The sequence below is a fragment of the Trachypithecus francoisi genome, unplaced genomic scaffold (assembly GCF_009764315.1).
Source record: "Trachypithecus francoisi isolate TF-2019V2 unplaced genomic scaffold, Tfra_2.0 Lachesis_group1, whole genome shotgun sequence".
NCBI classification, from domain to species: Eukaryota; Metazoa; Chordata; class Mammalia; order Primates; family Cercopithecidae; genus Trachypithecus; species Trachypithecus francoisi.
The window spans coordinates 158,933,747-158,954,173 of record NW_022681454.1 but is presented as its reverse complement, the minus strand read 5'-3'; the positions used below and the strand labels follow the sequence as shown (position 1 = coordinate 158,954,173).

The following is a 20,427-nucleotide window of genomic DNA, read 5'->3' as shown; positions in this document are numbered from 1 at the left end:
AGTTTTCAGATAAATCGTTGATAGATTCAAACAGTTTCATGAAACATTAGTGTTTGGAACTGATCAGGAAAGACAGACCTCATACATTTTTCTTGATGCCTCTGTCAGAAACAGCCGACAGTACTCCCAAGTTCATTAGACCTTCAACATGTTTTATGACAATGATGTGCTGTAAGGCTACACTAAGGCATAAATTCATGTTTTCATCAACTCAGCATAGGCTTTTTCTGATTAAATTCATTTATAATGGAAAGTTCAACTAAGTATGAAATATGGCTCCATGTTTACATTTAAATTGAAATGTTATCATAGCAATCTTTCCTCTTGATTATCAACTGTTCTAGCAACAGCTCATGCCAACTTTTTTAATTCTTGAGGAATGGTCACAATATTCCATCACCTCCTCCTTCCCCCTCTTCCCTTCCTCTGCTGTGCCAGCACCCCAGCTGCTTACCTGACTCCACTATTCCTATTTCCTCAATTCCTTTTATTTGGTATCAAAAACCACAGTTTCTCAGTTACTTTGGAGTATATTTTTTCTTTGACTTTCTTTTTGGTCTAATGCTATTTGTTTTATCCTTATCTCATGACTTACCCATATCAGGGACACAAAAATACAAAACGTTTAAACTTTACCCATCCTTGACAGACCTCTCCTTGATAGTTGAGGTTGCTTTTCCTTGGAAAGAGAACCATTTTTATTGACTTTGGTTATTCATTTAATAGTTTTGTCTTATAGGTCAGGTCACTTTGGCAATAAATTAAAAATGCAGATTTCTGAAGTGACAAAATGCAAACTTTATAAAAGAGCCAAAAAAAAAAAAAAAAAAAACTAACAGGAAACTTTCTTAATACAAAACTAAATATATAAAAATCAAGAACACTGTGAAACAAATAATATACAAACCTTTATTCAAAGATAATTCAAGAAAGACATGTTTTGGTCATTTTTAAAGTGAGATTAATTGAAGATCTCAGAAAAACTGTATCTGATCAACACACATGGCTACTCACAGAAAGTTCTCTCTTCTGTTAATAGCAGCTAAATTTATACACACAGAAAAATTCTTAAGACCATGCAAATTCAGTTGAATTCCATACATTCATTATATTCATCAAAAACCTGCAGTAATGTTCATGCCAAAGTGTTAATTTAAGAAAAAAAAATACACACCAAAACATGACCAAGATTAAACTAAAGAAAATTAATAAATAAGCATAATTTATATTTTATTTTAAAAAGTTTGGCATCACACATATTCAAGTGTGTTACACCAGGTCCATTCCTCAGAAGTGGCATTTAAAGTGTTAAGCATTGTTAAATATCAAAAAATACAACTCTGTTTTACAATGTAGTACTGGCATAATTCAAAGTACTGTGCCAATTATAAATAGTATAATCAAGTTTCAAACATCTTTTCAAACATATTTAAAGGAAAGCATATAGACACACATTTATATGCACATAATTTATTATATTCATGTAATCAAAGTTATTTTATAAAAGCAAACAGTTTATCCCTCAACTAGTTTGTATACTTACGTAGATTTTAATATCTGTTCAAAGATTTTCAGTTCCTGGTATACAGATTTTTAGAAGAAATAAAGATAAAATTTAATTTTACAAGAACACGCATCATTTCATCCTCCTTCACAAAATAATCCGTAGTCATTCAAGGTTGATAAGAACTAGTCTTTATGAAAGCAACTGTTGTCTAAAGACTACAGATTAAGTCCTGCAGTCCAAGTTTCTTATGAAAATTCAGTCAGCTGCTGCTCATTGCAGAAAAAGCCTACACGGTGCTTCTACCAAAAATAATCTTCAGTATCCGAGGCCTATAAAGGCAGACGATCTTATCTTCTGCTGAGACGTAAAGTGCAGCTACAAGTGGAGAAGTGCTAGATTCTCAGTCACTTCAGAAATACTTGTTGAAGGCTGTTTCTCATGTATAAATATGCTGAAAATGTCCTTCAGGCTCATAATGGTTTATCAATAACTGTGACCCCTGAGCAAAGAAATGAAGAGATAAAAAAGAAGTCACAGGCAGCATTCTGTATCTCTGAGAAAACACTCAATTCTTTATTATAATACGAAGGCAGGAGGAACCATACAAATCATGTTTCAGAATCTCTTTCTTAAACTTTAGTAGTATTATCATGTTAATCTAAATGACAGTGAAATCTCTGTTTAGTTATGGACTAAATATAAGACTATTTAATCCAGAACTAGTCTCTTCCTCTTTGTAGTTACAATTTGGAAAACATACTCAAAAGGGAACACAGAAACTTTTGAGCATGATGGATATGTTCATTATCTTGATTGTGGTGATGGTTTCATGGGTATATACTATGTCAAAAGTAATAAAATTATATACTTTAAATATACAGTTGACCCTTGAACGACATGGGGGTCAGGGGTGCTGACCCTCCCATGTATAATTTTTTACTCCCACACAATTCAACTATTAACAGCTTACAGTTGACCAAATGCCTTACTGATATGGTCAATTAACATATTTTACATGTAATATATGTTATATATGTCATAACATGTTATGTGTTATATATTGTATTCTTAAAGTAAGCTACAGAAAAGAAAATGTTATTTAAAAAGTCATAAGGAAGAGGAACTATATTTACTATTCATTAAGGGGAAGTGGATCATCATCAAGGTCTTCATCCTTGTCTCTTCACATTGAGTAGGCTGAGGAGGAGGAGAAAGAGGAGATGTTGGTCTTGTTGTTTCAGGGGTGGCAGAGGCGGAAGAGGTGGAGGAGGTGGAAGGGAAGGCAGGGGAAACAGGAGAGGCAAACACACTTGGTGCAACTTTAAGGAAATACACTGTAATTCCTGTCTGACTTTTTTGTTTTTTTCATTTCTCTAAAAATGTTTCCATACAATACCAATCCTCCTTCCACCACTTTCTTCAGTTACAGTGCACATATCATAGAAGGGCCCATTTCATAAAATAAGTCATAAACAGTCTTGAATAACCAGAACCCTTTTGCCAGACCGTCTAAAGTCCGTTTGTTTTCTGGCATTGCTTCTACGTCTTCTTCATTGTCTGGCAGTGGTTAAGAAGCACTCATCTCCGTTGAGTCATGTTCTGTTAATTTCTCTGGTTTGGTAACTATTAGCTCTTGAATTTCTCCAAGATCCATACCTGAAATCCTTCACCATCAACCTTTATAGTCACATCCACAATCTCTTTCATGATTTCTTTGACTGGCTCTGTCATAACTCCTGTGAAGTCATACACAACATCTGAACACAGGTTTTTTGTTTTTTTTTTCCAGGAGGAATTTATTGTTTTGGATTTGATGACTTTCATAGCTTTTTCTATAACAACAATGATATATTCAATGGTGTAATCCATCCAGACTTTCATGTTTTCTCTGTTGAAATTCTCTTCCATAGCATTGGCAATTTTTTTCCACAGAGTGCCATATATAATGAACCTTTAAGGTTCCTCTGGTCCCTGATCTAGAGGCTGAATTAGACACATTGTGTTTAAGGGCAAGTAGACCACTTCTATGCCTTTGGTGTTGAACTCATGGGGTCCTGGGTGGCCAACGGCACTGTCCAATATCAAAATAAAAAGCAGTCCCTTACTGGCAAGGTAATTCCTGACTTCAGGAAGAAAGCACAGATGGAACCAATCCAGGAAAAGAGTTCTTATCTAGGTCTTCCTGTTATGCAGTCAAAAGACTGGCAGCTGGTATTTATATTTTCCCTTCAAGGATTGAGGGTTAGCAGCTTTTTAGATAAGAGCAGTCCAAATCATAAACCCAACTGCATTTGCACAAAATAGTAGAGTTAGCCTATCCCCTTCTGCCTTAAATTCTGGTGCTCACTTTCCTTTGTAATAAATGTCCTTGGTGGGACATTTGTCTGCATTAAAAACTTTTTCAGGCAGACATCCATTCTCCTCAACAACTTTCTTAATGGCATCTGGGAGCTTATCTGCTGCCCCTTGTTTGACAGAAGCTGCTTCTCCTGTTATCTTGACATTTTTTGAGCCAAACCCCTTTCCAAAATTATCAAGTCATCCTTTGCTTGAGTAGTCTGAGGAAATTCTCCAGTTTCAGGTCCTTCACCTTCCTTTTGCTTCAAGTTGTCATATGACTGCTTTTTCTCAAATCATATTAGAGTTGACAGGTATGCCTTTCTTACAGCAATCCTGCACCCACTAAAAACCAAAACAAAAAAATCAAAAATAATAAAAGTTTAAAAATTAGCCGGGTGTGGTGGCACACCCCTGTAATCCCAGCTACTCAGGAAGCTGAAGCATGAGAATCATTTGAATCTGGGAGGCAGAGGTTGCAGTGATCTGAGATCACGCTGTTGCACTCCAGCCTGGGCGAGAGTGAGATTCTGTCTCAAAAAGAAAAATCCTTCACCCACATAAAAGCTGCATGTTCAACACAAGATAAAAAGGGATTTCACAAAAAGTGTGAAGTTTTCAAAACTGCTGGGATGGCTGCAAGGATGGCTTCATGAATTTCCTTTTTCCTTTTTACAATGATCCCGACCCTGGATTCATTTATTTTGAAATGGTGGGCAAGTGCAGCAGCAGACCTCAGTCCATGGTTTATCTCAAGCAATTCTGCTTTTTCTTGTCATGTCATGACTCTTCTCTGCTTCGTTGGAGCACTTCCCAGCATCATCACCAGTGGCACTTTGCATTGGTCCCGTGGTGTTATTCAAGGTTTATGATATTGCAGTAAACATGATGAAAAATAACGCAGAACCATGAGAGAGAACTTTTTACTGAGATACGGTCACTGAAGAGACAAACTGCTCTTTCAAAGGTGATTAGTGCCCCACAGCTTTTTAAGTGGATACTCACAACAGCTGAGCGCACTAATGCAGCAACAGGAGATGGCTACAAAATTATTAGAGTAGTACAGTAACATACTACAGTTAATTTCATGCAGTTATGATTTAATATTGTATCTTTGTGGTTTGTTCACATTTCTCTGGACTGTGAATGACACCATCTATGGTTTGTAGGTGTTTGTTCCTGTAAGAGTTTGTGTGCATATGTTTTGATAAATTTTAACTTTTTGTAATAGATTTTTGGATATTTTGTAGTAAATGATAAAACAGACTAATATCTACATATATTTTGTGTTCATAATCTTACTTAATTTTTTCAATATTCCTAGGTTATGCAGTTTATCTGAGTTTTTTTTAAACTTACAAATCTCCAAAAAAATTTTTCCAACATAGTTATTTTTCAAAAAAATATCCACATATAAGTGGACATACACAGTTCAAACCTGTGTTGTCCAAGGGTCAACTGTACACTATGTATTCTGTCAGTTTATACCTCAATAAAGTTGTTTTAAAAATTAATCTAGTATTCAGCCACGTTATATTGGAATTCTACCGTACATAGTTCTTCTAAGTGCTGTTTTGAATGATACATAAGCAACAGTAATGGTTAATTAGTTTAGACATTTTCTTTCTCCACTATTGGATCAATTTTGTTACAGAAATATTATACTATTAAAAGCCAGATAAATATCACTGAAATAAATAACAGTTTAAAGATTGATAAAATTTATTAAAATTATAATTTCTTACTAAGAGAATGGAACAAAAAATCACATTTTATAACTCAACCAGTACTATGCTTAAGAAAGAAAAATTATTCCACAGCCTCACTATAATACTGTCTCATGGAGCCGCACCATGGGGAGACGTAGTAATCCTATCCTATTTCTTGGACATCTCAGGAATTAAAGCCTTGCCACATAGTGAATTCTTCTTGTCTGCATACAGATTTTAGCTACATTAAATTTTATTATATGATTTTGTATATCAAAGACTTGGGATTTTGAATACAAATGACTGTAGAATGACAAAAGTATACTGGTGCTTTATTTCAGAATATACACAGCCAATGTTAATCATCTTAAGAGTAAGATATAAACTATACCTTCAGAAGACTTTATTCTTATAACAGAAAAACTTTGTTAATATAAAAATCATAATGAGGTCATCTTTTTGTATGATAATTGACTTTAGAGACCAGTTACCTGCATAACTTCTCCCTGTGCTCATACACGATGACACAACTGTCCATTTATCGGTTGTTGGGTTATAATATTCTACTGACGCCAAGTTACAGGAACCATCGTCCCCTCCAACAACATATAACAGACCATTAACTGCACAAACTCCTTTAAAAAATTACACAGAGAGAAAATGATTATTTAAAAAGTTGGATGAATATGAGTATCCCTGTACATGTTTAGTGAGGTAATCCAGAGACACTAATTTCTTTGAAAGGAGGCAAGAAGAGAAAATAGTGAACATGTAAAGAATTCTTTTTATATTAGGATAGCCAGGCACCATGGCTCTCGCCTGTAATCCCGGCACTTTGGAAGGCCGAGGTGGGCAGATCACTTGACGTCAGGAGAGTTTCGAGACCAGCCTGGGCTACATGGCGAAACCCCATCTCTACTAAAAATACAAAAATCAGCCAGGCATGGTGGAGTGTGTCTGTGGTCCCAGCTACTCCAAGAGGCTGAAGCAGGAGAATCACTTGAACCCAGGAGGCAGAGGTTGCAGTGAGCCAAGACCACACCACTGCTCTCCAGCCTGGGCAACAAAGTGAGACTCCATCTCCAAAGAAAAAAAAAAAAAAAAAGAATTCTTTATTAGGAGACTATAGTACCACTTCTAAGCTCCTACCGATTGTCATTTATGCAGTAGTTACTTTATATATGCATTATTGTACTTAATTTTCACAACATTATAGGTTGGAAACTATTTTGACCCTCATTTTATTTTATTTTTATTTTTTTTAAATAAAAAGTCAAAGTCAGCTACTTAGGGAATCCTAAGGAAGAAAATATATGTTAGTAGAAGGTAAAAATATTCTTAATTTTAATTATCACACTAAATGGTTAGCTATGTTATCTCCCTTTAAAGAAGAGAATATTATTTATCTATTAAAATAACTATTTTCTTTGCAAAAATTCAAAATATCTAGAAAAGTATAAAGAAAAAAAGATGACCTCCAACCTTATGTCACTTAGAATAATGACCATTAAAATTTTGATCTCTACTCTGGCTAACTTTTCTCTACGCATATATACTCAGATACTTTCTTTTTTAACCCCAAAGTAGCTCACACTACACATGCTACTTTATTAAATAACTTACCCACCCTGGCCAACCAACATACTTTGGACAGTTCCTCAAGTTAATAAATGTAATGTTTATGCATGATATCATCGTAGTTTATTTAATCTTTTTTTTACTGATGGATATTTAAGTAATTTTGATTTTTTTGCTGTTACCAATGATGTTGCAATGAACAAAGATCCCCTGAATAGTGTTTTGCACACTTGAGCAATTTTTCCTAATATAAATTATTAGAAAGAAAACTGCTGAGTCAAATGGTAAATGCTTTTAAAAAGCTAATTCAATGTAATTTTTTAAAGTGCATTTAACATCTTATAAAAAGTTCAGTGCTACTATGAACTTGTACTAGAGGGCATCAAAGAATCCAGAATGCTGCCCAAATCTACAAAACTTTGTAGGAAAAAAACTCATACCATTTTCAGTTGTTCAAATACTTAAAAGCCAAATGCTGCTGCCACACAAGCTCCATACAGTAGGTATATGTGTATGCAACACTATATTTCAGTCTGTTGATGGACAACATAGGACTGTGAGAGAAAAAATTATCTCAAAAATGGCCCTGCTATGATGGAAGGCATGAACAAGGAGATTATATCGTCCTAAAGAGTTTTCCCAATTATATCTACGAGGGGCTCACAGATTAACGAGCATCCCACTGCCGAAAGGGAGGTTGGTCCATACATCCATTTGAATATATTAGCTATACATTCAGAAGACATCAATTTTACTAACCCACTAACTCACAACACCAGATTCCTTTTAGGCGATCGGAGCCAAATCACTTTGCCAAAAGGATGCGCTTTCCTGCAGTGTTTGATGGTTCCAGTTTATTCAGTTTACTTCAACACAATCAAATTCATATTGAGAACCTATTACAGACGTGCTACGTATTAAAAGTCTATATATAATCATCTAATTCAAATTTATTTCATTTTTACTCCACTCCTGGTGTCATAATTTACCATACTTATGAAAACTTTTGAAATTTGGCTTGTAAGCTGCTTGCTATTTCAAATTTATATGGCTGCTTTCACCTCTCCCCATTTAACATTGAATACGTGTCCTCCACTCTTTGCCAGCTTAGTTCTTTCTTCCCCGTAATTTAGGCACTTGGATGAGGTCCTGAGCCTAGGTTATTAAAAAGGAAGAGCTGAATAGATCTTCTCAGAAGTTTTTTTCAGATTACCAGGAATATGGAATGAGGGTGAGATTTTAAAATATTCTTATGAACTTAAATAATTTTAAAATATATGCTCAATTGGATTATATTGTATCTTGTAAATTATAGAAGTAAATAATTCAAATTCTGTTATTTGTATAGAAAATAAACATAATTGATTGAGAAGGAAAAACAAACTGAAAAGTAAGCTTTCAGATTTCTTTCTCTTCCTTATTATCAAATAAAGTAATGTCTAAATCAAAGTATGAAACAACTTTTCAACAGACTTAAGTCTTTTTCCTAAATCCTACCCTTTCCCACACAATTTTTTGAAGAACAGCTCTATAATGATAGAGCTATCATTATAGCTCTATAAATACAAATTATCTCTTTATTCTTCTACCTAAAATAAATGAGTAATTTTTGATATGAAAACAATAAACACCTATAGAGAAAAAATAAGATTATTCTAACCTTTAAGAAAATATTTATAAAAAGCTCAAATTGCAACTAAGTTTCCTAATCCAGGAAAGGACACTTGCACAAATCACCATGGCTTTTCTAACTTCATGTGTACTGGAGTCACTTATTCCACTAAGGACCCAGATTTGAGGGTCTTACCATTGAGCGAACTGATTACTAAATACAACTGACCAGATGATGTGCAAGGCCAAACAGAATTAATTATAAATTCTGGTCTGTGGCTAACAGTATCTGCAGTTCCACATACTTAGCCTTTCTTAGTAATCACACTTCTTTAAAGAGGAACTAAGGTGAGTGCTGATGGAGGAGGGATGTCCCATGGTGTACAGTAAGTTTGAGACTCACCAGGAACTTATTTTACACTATGAGAAATGCCATGAAGAAAATGGCATTTTGAAGAATCCTAGCATTTCCTGAAAGGCTATGTAGCTATCTTGAGTCTATTTTCCACTGGTATTTCCCTTCCTTGATTCTTCTTTTTAAGTGGTTAGTTCCCTAATCTTAAAGTTCTCTACTTTCTTAAAATTCTTTGTTGTTGTTGTTGCTTTAGTTTTTCCATTTTCCTGGAAATCCTGAACTGTATTAAGCTAGGGTTACCTCTGCAGACTTCCCCTCTAGATTTAGATAACCAATTAGCTTTTTAACCTAGTATAAATATTTATTCAACTAGACTAAATTTCCTGAGAAGTAGGATCTCCAGTATGTGATAGATACATAGTAGGCACTAAAAAATATTTGTTGTAAGAATGAATGAATTCAAGTATCAAATGAAGGGTCTACTCCTAATTAATTAGTCTCCAAGTTTATCACCAAAAAGTAGCAGCTAGTAGAAATAAGTTTACTGAAGTGTCACGACAACCTGTTATGTTCCAGAAACTGTGGCAGGCATTAACTTCACAGGATTACTATGTAAGTTTCTGCCTTTAAAGAGTTCAAAGTCTATCAGGGAACCCAGATCAGTAAAAGAACAATGAAAATACACAGTGATACTAGTGAAACTTAAAATAAAATTCAACGTAAGTTTTATAACCTTAAACTGACAGATACCTGCATTTCTTCTGCACATGTTCATATCTGCAACCTGTCTCCATGCATTAGTGGTAGGATCATACACTTCAACACTTTTTCGTACTAAAGGGCCATCATGACCTCCTACAGCATACAATAAATTGTTTAACACACCAACACCTATAAAACACAACCAGCCAAATAGAGGGGCATAAAGAACAAGAGATTTATATCATATATGGTTTATTTAACTAATATGTTTATTTAACTGTAACTAAAACTTTTGAAGTTATAATTCATAATAAAAGCAAGCTGATACTATAGCCTACAATTTAAGAAATGGAAATCAATAGAATTGATGATTAAATAAGCATCTCAACAAACTATTATTCTGAAAAAAGAGGCATGTCAAACAGAATAAAAATATTAATAATATGTAGGTGAAACACAGGGAGGGGAAAAGTCCTTTAATGTAATCCTTTTGAAAAAAATATCCATAATAAAATAACCCCGAATTAAAGCACAAAATTTTAAGAAATACACATGAAAAGATTTGATTATTAAGCAAGTTCCCCAATAAGCACTAAAAAGAAGAAACTAAAAGGAGTGCTAACAATGTGAATATATAAATGAAACAGAAATGTCTACAGCACTTTGACATTAAATTTTAAAGTAAAATTACTTTGTAAATACTCCCATTAACTGCACAATTCAAAAGACATTCAGCAGTGCCATTAAAATCAGCATATCATATATTTTCAGATAATGTAAAGTGATGCCACTGAATCATTTTACTTTAACTATTTTCCATCATTTTTGTGCTTCAATTGCTAAAATAGGTTCACATGTACCTGCTCCACTCCGCCTGGTGCTCATTTCTGCTATATAGGTCCACTCATTTGTTGTAGCATTATAGCATTCTACTGTGCTAAGACACTGACGTGACGCTCCATCATAACCTCCTACAGCATAGAGCAAACCTACGCGTAAAATCAGAAAGAAAGCCAAATTTATTAAAAAACAAGCAAACAAAAAACACGATTTTTTCAAGCCAGAAAATCTTAATATATTTTCCTTCATGGCAGTAGAGTTTCCCCGTAAAGTGCTCTGATTTTTATGAACTATATTAGAGTCTTGCCTAATGGTGACAGATGGAGTAATCAAATCATATTATGAAGATCTGCAGGGTATAGATGATGATGTTAATTTTATACTTTCCTCAATAATCTGATAAAATAGAAAGGACACTCATTATATCTTTAGGTAACACTATTTGATAAGTGAACAACATCCTGTAAGACAGAATTAAATACCAAAGTTATCTTAGGAAATTGGAAAAAAGGTTAAATCAAAAATTAGTATCAGAATGCAATGCAATATTACTTGGCAATAAAAAGGCATGAAGTACTAATAAATGCCTCAGTATAAATAAACAAATCTTGAAAACATCACCCTAAGCGAAAGAAGTGAGTCACCAAAGATCACATACCATACGACTAAAATGTTCAGAAGAGGCAAATCCCTAAGTGATAGAAAGTAGACTAGCAGTTGCTGAAGGTTGGGTAGGATAGGAGTAAGAGCTAAGGGAAGCAGGACTGCTTTTAGAGGATAAGAAAAATGTTTTAAAATGAATTGTAGTGATGGATGCACAATGAACTGTATACACAAAATGGGTGTTGTATGGTACGTGGATTATATCTCAATAAAGCTGTTTTTTTCTAAGTGCAGAGAATTACACCTACGATGAGGAGGGGGTGGAAACCTGCAAATTTGCCCAAGTCAATTAAAAAAAAAAAATACCAAAAAATAATACTTAGAGCCTTCCTTAACTTCTGTTGGGAGACAAAGTAGGATATAAATAAATAACTGTGGCAATCCATCCCTTAAATGTTAAACAGCCCTTCTCCAGATACAAAATTACACATTTATGTCACCTGAATTGTTCCCCCAAACAACTGTATTAAAATCAGCTGACAGTCTTACATAGCAGCAGTCCCCAAACCGCAGGCCATGGACCAGTACCTGTCTGGAACCTGTTAGGAACTGGGCTGCACAACAGGAGGTGAGTGACAGGTGAGCAAGTACTACGGCTGGGCTCTGCTTTCTGTCAGATCAGCAGAGGCATTAGATTCTCACAGATTCTCACAGAAGTGCGAACCCTATCTTGAAATGCACATGTGAGGGACCTAGGTTGTGCGCTCCTTATGACACACTAATGCCTGATGATCTGAGGTGGAACAGTTTCATCCCAAAACCATCCCCTAACCCACCCCCGTCCATGGAAAAACTGTCTTCCACAAAACTGGTCCCCAGTGCCAAAAAGGTTGGGGACTGCTGTTATATAAGTCAAACATACACACACACACACAGAAAGGAGAAGGATAAAGGGAGGGGGATGGAGAGGGAGAGAAAAGGCCTTATATAGGTTGATTTATATAGAGAAGCTAGTTTTGAAAAGCAGATAATTGCAATTTTACAGTAATTACAACTTTTCTTTCTAAAATGATAATTAGCTTGCCCATTCAGAAAACTAATGTTTTGATTATTGGAAGAATCACTCTCAAGGATCAAAAACAGCCATATGTACCTGAAAGAACTGTCAGCACCTACCTCCAACAACACCCACACCAACGCTGCTCCTCCTTGTGTTCATGGGAGCAACATGAAACCACTCATTAGACTTTATGTTGTATGCTTCCACAGATGATAAACCTATAATAAAACACAAGTCTGCATTTCCTTCTCCAAAAAAAGTCAATAGTTAATATATATGGAAAAATACTTCAGGTATGTAACATTGGGCTAAAATTAAGAGAAGAAAATGGCAGAATGTAAACACATCAGTTACATGAAAAACAGGAACAGCTTGTTTTCCAGAAGGCTCCCACCTAAGCTACTGACATTTATAAGCTTTTAAAACTTGATGACTGATACTGATGCATAAGAAAGAAAATTTATATACTCAGCACTCATATCATTTAAGGAAATTCTTGATAAAATTTTAAATTTATCTTAAAATACCAGTTAAAATCTCACATGTGCCCTAATGATGCCATGATTTATTCCATAAACATGACTACTACGTTAATTTTAGCAGCAATGTAGAAGAGATGAAAAGGAAATTACCTGTACTCCCATCAAAGCCCCCCACAGCGTATAACAATCCATTTAACACAGCAGCTCCCAAAGTGCTTCTCCGGTCTCTCATGTTAGCAACGCTGGTCCACTGGTCCTTCACAGGGTCGTAGGAATCTACAGTACGAACTCTTAATGAACCATTAAAGCCACCAACAGCAAAAACAAGTCCAGCCATGTAGACCATGCCTGCAAAAGGAGTACGGCATTTACAGATCAACATGCAACTAGACTACCACCAATAACCAAAGATTGCTAATTAGTCTATAGCTGTTGTCAGAACATGCTACTCTTAGGGGGAGCCTGATTAAATAAATCCTTGAAAATGCTATTCATTTGCAAGAACATCCAATCACTAAATTGTCTGTCTTTCTAAGGTTATTATTATTAGTATTATTATTAGTATTACTACTTTTGAGACGGAGTCTCGCTCTGTCACCCAGGCTGGAGTGCAGTGGCGTGATCTCGGCTCACTGCAAGCTCCACCTCCTCGGTTCACGCCATTCTCCTGCCTCAGCCTCCCGAGTAGCTGGGACTACAGGCGCCTGCCACCACGCCCGACTAATTTTTTGTATTTTTAGTAGAGACGGGGTTTCACTGTAGTCTCGATCTCCTGACCTCATGATCAGCTTGCCTTGGCTTCCCAAAGTGCTGGGATTAGAGGCGTGAGCCACTGCGCCCAGTCTTCTTTCTAAGGTTATAAAAAATGCAATGGCACAGGCTAAAGTACCATTTTGACTCTTACTTTTTTTCAAACATCAATTTACACGCTTAAATAATGAGCCATTATTTTCCAACTACTTGCACCTGTACTCACCTCCCATAGCTTTCAATTTTGGATCTTCTAGTGGATATTCTTAGAATGAAACTCTATACACTTATAATTTATTTGCATAACGTACTCCTAGTTTATCACGTTAGTGGGCTAAATCAGGGGTCGGCAAATTTACAGCCTACAGGCTAAATATGGTCCACCGGACTATTTCTGTAGAACCCATAAGCTAAGCATGGTTTTTATATTTTTAAATGGCTGAAAAACAACCAAAAGAAGAATAATATTTCATGACTTATAAAAAGTTATATGAAATTCAAATTTCACCATCCATAAATATAGTTTTATTGGAACACTGTCTCACCTATTCACTTCCATATGGCTGGTTTTGCACTATAGCAGTAGATAAGAAGCTGTGACAGAGACCATATAACCATAAAGCCTAAAACACTTACTCTCTGGTCCTTCAAGAGAAAGTCTGCTGATCCCTGGGCTAAACAGATATTACGGAATCAGTGAATGGAGAAACTGGACTGCTAGACTCAGTTTTCAACCATCTTTTCACTTTTCTCAACTTTTTCATGCTGTTATCCTAATCGGACAGGCTCCTATCACCATCCACTCTGTTCTCTTTAACTCTGAATCCTTAGTTAAAGTTCCACATTCTCTGTGATGCCTTCCCTGTCCACTTTAGCCTAAAAGGGATTAGTCCAGCTCCTGAACCCCTATAGAAAATAACATCTATATAGTGCACTTAAGGTTTAATAAATGTACAGAGTCTATAATATAATTACTTTACATTGTTCAAATTTTTATTATTCTTAGTTCTATAATGTTTATGTCCCTGTGCCAGCCTGAGGGCAGGCAATGTGGCTCACAGTTCTCTGAATCCCTGTTGGGAGAACTGGAATCACCAGATATGTTTGACGAGCTCAATGTTTTACAGACGTCATCAGGCAAGAGATGCACCTCTACCCCTTATTGTCTTAGCCTCTGGTGCTTTATTCCCCCACCCCCTTAAAAATACATGGAAATGCAGTCCTCCATATGGCAACAAGACCTTTCCAGTTCAAATGAAGTTGCCTGTTTTGGCCCCCTGCTAGCACAGAATTTAATAGGCCTCCTAAGAGGGCCTGGAGACCAGTGAGCAGCAACATAGCAGGCAGCATGTTTCAGCATAAAACAATCCTGTATCCCAAAATCATAACTAACTCCAGGGAATGTTCAGTGTGAGAATTTTGCCCATTGCAATTTTCATTTTCCTTTCTCGCCACACAAAATAACACAACAAATACGCCACCTCTTAGAAGTAATGTTTATGCTCACCAAGTTTTAGGGAATTTTAGGTCACAGAGAAGAAGAAAATAAATGAATCAATCTACGAAGTGCCCCCCACCAAAGGCTCTGGGTCTGGAGAAGGGACTGAACTAAAAGAAGTATAATAAGGAACCTGAAGTGCCCAGAAGTTTAATTACACAGTTTATTAAAATTTGGCCAAGTTTGCACAGTTAAGGACATTGGTTCTAATCTGAGGGAGGGAGAGGGAAGAGGGCATGATGAAGATAAAATGTATTCATAGGTACCCAATAAGTAAATAATACATTTTGCAATAAATTGAGTCAAATGACATATGGCCCCAAAGTAAAGGGAACTATAATAGGAATCAGATATGAATTAAGAAATCAGTTAGTAAATGGCATACAAAACTCCATTTCCAGTAGTAACAATAAAGATAAAATACCTAAAGACAAACTTGCCAAGAAACACAGAGGACCATTGGAAGAAAGTGTTAAAAATCTATGGAAGGATATAAAAGAAGACAGGAGTCCTATCACTAGTTTCACAACATAGTAAAACATATTATAAAGCACAGTAACTAAAAGTGGCTATGTCTTGATGCATGAATAGGCAAGACAAATCAATGGAAGAGAACAGAAAATTTAGAATACAACCAAGTAAATGTGGAAATCTAATACATGATAAAGGCAGGATTTCATCAAATGAATGGAGACAGGTAAGTCAATAAGGGGTATTTGGACAACTGACATTTGCCATTAAAAGCCAAAATCTATAGCTTACATCTTAGACTAAAATACAGCCCAGATATCTGAGAGAGAGAGATGTATTTATAAATAAAACTGTAAATATATTTATAAATAAAACTGTAAAGGTACTAGAACAACAAATGTTTTCAAAATATACTTTTGTCATAGGGTAGAAACCTGGCAGATACCACCTTAACCAAGAGAACAAGGTTACCCTCACAAGAAATAATCATACTAAGTCAATTTAACCATGGGAAAATATCAGACAAATCCAGCTTGAGAGATATTCTTCAAAATATCTGACCAGTCCTCTTCAAAGAATCAAGGGCATAAAAGATAAGAAAAGAGTCTGGGACTATCTCAGATAAGAAGATATGACAACTAAATGCAAAGTAGGATGCTGGAACAGCATAAGGGAATCAATGGAAAAAATGGTAAATATGAATGAAGTCTGTATTTCAGTTGCTATTAATATGCCAATGCTAATTTCTAGTTTTGATAACTGTATCACAGTAAGATGTTAACATTGGGGAAAGAATATACCAGAATTCTTTGTTCTATCTTTGCAACTCTTCTGTAAGTAAAATTATTTCAACATAAAGTTTTTTTTGTTTTTTTTTTTTTTGAGACGGAGTTGCCTAGGCTGGAGTGCAGTGATGAGGTCTCAGCTCACTGCAACCTTCGCCTCCCAGATTCAAGCGATTCTCCTGCTTCAGCCTCCTGAGTAGCTGGTATTACAGGCGCCTGCCACCATACCCGGCTATTTTTTTGTATTTTTAGTAGAGAAGGCATTTCACCATGTCGGCCAGGCTGGTCTCGAGCTCCTGACCTTGTGATCCGCCCACTTTGGCCTCCCAAAGCGCTGGGATTACAGGCATGATTCACTGCGCCTGGCCCAACATAAAGTTTTTTAAAAATATGTTTGTGTGTGTATACACACACTCACACACACATATAGATAATTTTGGCATATGGCTTTCCATGCAAGAAACAAATTTTTAAGTCCAGAGACACAAAACTTTGGTACAGGACTACATTAAAAGATAAAGTTTTTACATGGCAAAAATAGCACAAAGTCAAAAGATAAACGATTAATACAAACAAATATTTACACTACATATCACAGACAAAAAGGCTACTTTCCTTAACATATAACTGTACCTGTGACATCAATAAAACTATTAAAATGGCAAAAATCATGAACTGACAATTCAGAGAGAAGGCTATTTAACTTTCCTCATAATTACATAAGCACAAATTAAGGCATTTTTTTTTTTTTTTTTTTTTTTTTTTGAGGCGGAGTCTCGCTCTGTCGCCCGGACTGGAGTGCAGTGGCCAGATCTCAGCTCACTGCAAGCTCCGCCTCCTGGGTTTCCGCCATTCTCCTGCCTCAGCCTCCCAAGTAGCTGGGACTACAGGCGCCCGCCACCTCGCCCGGTTAGTTTTTGTATTTTTAGTAGAGACGGGGTTTCACCGTATTAGCCAGGATGGTCTCGATCTCCTGACCTCGTGATCCGCCCGTCTCGGCCTCCCAAAGTGCTGGGATTACAGGCTTGAGCCACCGCGCCCGGCCAAATTAAGGCATTTTTAACCCACCAGATTGGCAAAGCTCAAAACATTTAATTACAAAGTACTGTCAGGAGTTTAGAGAAACTGGCACCTTCATATTTTACTGTTAGTGGGAGTAATACTTGGTATATCCTCTTAGGACATCCTTTAAATCAGTAAGTCTAGTTTTAGAGTTTTATCCTACCAAAATATATTAGCATATATACACAATGATGTATGTATAAGAGATTTGTTGTAGCACTGTTTATAACAACATTAAGATTAAAAACATTTTTAATGCTCTATTAAAAAACTAGTAAAAACTATGTCCAGACCAAAATAAAACACTAGACAGCTCCTACTAAATGAGGTAACTCCAGATATGCTAGTAAGTAACGATCTCCAAGATGTACTGTTAAAGTGCTACCATCATAGAATGTTCCATTACATACAGAACTCATTTTGCTATGGGAGACAGAAATTATGGATCCAAGTTTAAGTCCCAGGAAAAATCCTGAGTTTGTATAATAACTGCTTCTTTTGATCACAGCTTTGGCTAAATGAAAGTCTATTTCAACAAATGTTTGTAAAACAGATGCCTTGAAGAAGGCAATTATGCCTTATAACTGAGGGACTTAACAGTACCTTATAAACTGAGGGAATCTCCTAGAACTAAGGCCCAACCTAAAGAATTCCCCTCTCAACACTTCAGGCAAAGGTAACTAGGAAATATCCAGCAAATTACTAGCTCCTCCACTTTACACTAAACAATCAGAAAGATATGTAAAGACGGAGACAGAGTAGCTATCCCATCAGTGTCTTGAGAGGTGTACGAGGCCCCTGAATTATTGTTTAACTACATAGCTATTTCACTCAAAGTTTTTTTGATAGAGATTTTTCTAATTAATAAAATGAGACCTGAAAAAGAAACTCTCAATGACCCAGGAGTAGAGAATTGACCGTGATGCATCATGCTTACCTGCCCTGCACCTCCTGGAAGGCAACTCTGCTACTTGGTGCCACCTTTCTTCTTTAAAGTCATAGCATTCCACACTCCGGATAGCCTTTGGTGCTTGGCCCCCAACCACCACCATCAACTGCAAGGGCAGAAATGTAAGCACTTGAACAAATGACTACTACATATTCAGGATTTAAAATGTCCTACAAAGACACTGGTGTGGGAAGTGTTAGGATGAAGATGGTAGGGTGAGCTGGTGAATGCAACCATCTAACCAACATTTCACAAATATCAACAAAGGGGGCACATGTTAGAACTACAATTCTATCATCCAACACATTTAGTCAAAAATAAGGACTTCTGAAACTAAAGTAAGTTTCTGATCCTTCAAGCAAAATGAGTGATTTAAGCCAAAAAACGGCAGGCAGTCATTACTGGCAAGGCTGCAGTATGTCATAGGGCTTGCTACAAACTAGATCCTGGTTTTGCAATGACCAGGCATTAGATCTCCATAATCCAGGAGCGAAGACAGAAATGAAACATATGTTACTGGGTAGGTGAGGTGAAAAGGACAATAAGTATTAAAAGAAAGACGGAAGAAGGAAAACAATTATTGAAAAAGGAGGGGTAATTGAATTGGAGCTCACAAGAGCATAGATTCCCAAATCTCCAGTAAAGAGACCTTTCCTGATGCCCCACAAATAAAACAACCTAACAGGACAGGTCATGGAGATGCTAGATATCATAATGAACAAATACATTACAGTCTACGTTTGAGAACAAATGAGGTCTGTAAACTCCCTCAACTCAATCCAACAACTATTTACTAAATGCCTACCATCTATATGTGTCCAGAACTATGTCAGGTGTTATACATAAGAAATATGAGACGTGGTCTCTACCCTTTAAGACTTTATAGATGTTACTGAGACAAGACTTATGAAGTAACTCAAGAACAATACACCATTAGATATGATCAAAAAATTATGTGATTAGTATAGACGTTAATTGCTACTGCTGATCAGAAAATGAAAAGCTGCCGTAATTCAGTGAAAGCTTCCTGGAGCCTGATCTATGGTCTTGCTAAATTGATAGAATTTAGAAATCAATGTGTCTGTCTTTTACTGAGTATACACAGACACTCTCTGGCAAGAGTGAAAATACAGCCGTCAAATCAGAATAATGTAAACATTAATGATGTCTCAAATCAAAAATTGTAAAGAATGGCAAGGACCTTCATGAAAAGATGAGATAATGATTAGAAAGATATTAGAAAGAAACAAAAAATAAAAACAAACAGAATATGGAGTAACTCAGATACACAAAAAGGGGAAATTTGCAACCTTGACCAGGCAATGGAGCTACCTGTACTTAGAATTAAAGAAATCTACATAGAAAAAAATGATTCCTGAATCAGAGAGCAAATCCTGTTTCCAAAAAGAAGCCCATTTTAGTTTTTGGTAACTGGAGAGCAGAATTAATTTTAAAAGTCTTAAAAGAAGACTGAACATAAACCAACTATATAATTTTTTTCAGGCCTGTTTCTTCTAGTGTTGAATTCAAAGAAACAAAATTGGCCTGGTGTGGTGGCTCACGTCTGTAATCCCAGCATTTTGGGAGGTTGTAGCGGGCAGATCATGAGCTCAGGAGTTCGAGACCAGCCTGTTAACAGCAAGGCCCCTTTCTCCACAAAAAAATAACAAAAATTAAGGCCGGGCGCGGTGGCTCAAGCCTGTAATCCCAGCACTTTGGGAGGCCGAGACGGGCGGATCACGAGGTCAGGAGATTGAGACCATCCTGGCTAACACGGTGAAACCCCATCTCTACTAAAAAATACAAAAAAACTAGCCGGATGAGGTGGCGGGCGCCTGTAGTCCCAGCTACTCGGGAGGTTGAGGCAGGAGAATGGCGTAAGCCCAGGAGGCGGAGCTTGCAGTGAGCTGAGATCCAGCCACTGCACTCCAGGCTGGGCGACAGAGCGAGACTCCGTCTCAAAAAACAAAACAAAACAAAATTAACAAAAATTAAAAATTGGCAGGGCATGGTGGTGCACAACTGTAATCCCAGCTACTAGGGAGGCTGAGGCATGGGAATCACTTGAACCCAGGAGGTGGAAGTTGCAGTGAGCTGAGATTGCACCACTACACTCCAGCCTGGGCAA

The 20,427-nt window shown here is 36.4% G+C and overlaps 1 protein-coding gene across 4 annotated transcripts in view; it reads right to left on the bottom strand.

Annotated features, from left to right (window-relative positions):
- Positions 1 to 889: 889 nt before the first annotated feature.
- The window catches only part of KLHL2 (kelch like family member 2), a 118,681-nt gene continuing 99,143 nt past the window's right edge, over positions 890 to 20,427 (bottom strand). For 2 of the 4 annotated variants that reach the window (XM_033215610.1, XM_033215611.1), the window contains 7 exons: positions 18,288 to 18,405; positions 12,935 to 13,132; positions 12,419 to 12,520; positions 10,660 to 10,788; positions 9,848 to 9,988; positions 6,045 to 6,188; positions 890 to 2,006 (listed from right to left, as the gene is read on the bottom strand). In XM_033215610.1, the coding sequence (XP_033071501.1) occupies positions 1,978 to 2,006; positions 6,045 to 6,188; positions 9,848 to 9,988; positions 10,660 to 10,788; positions 12,419 to 12,520; positions 12,935 to 13,132; positions 18,288 to 18,405 (861 nt within the window). In that variant the 3' untranslated portion in view covers positions 890 to 1,977. The remainder of the gene's footprint in view (positions 2,007 to 6,044; positions 6,189 to 9,847; positions 9,989 to 10,659; positions 10,789 to 12,418; positions 12,521 to 12,934; positions 13,133 to 18,287; positions 18,406 to 20,427) is intronic. The other 2 variants (XM_033215608.1, XM_033215609.1) reach the window with 2 other exon arrangements.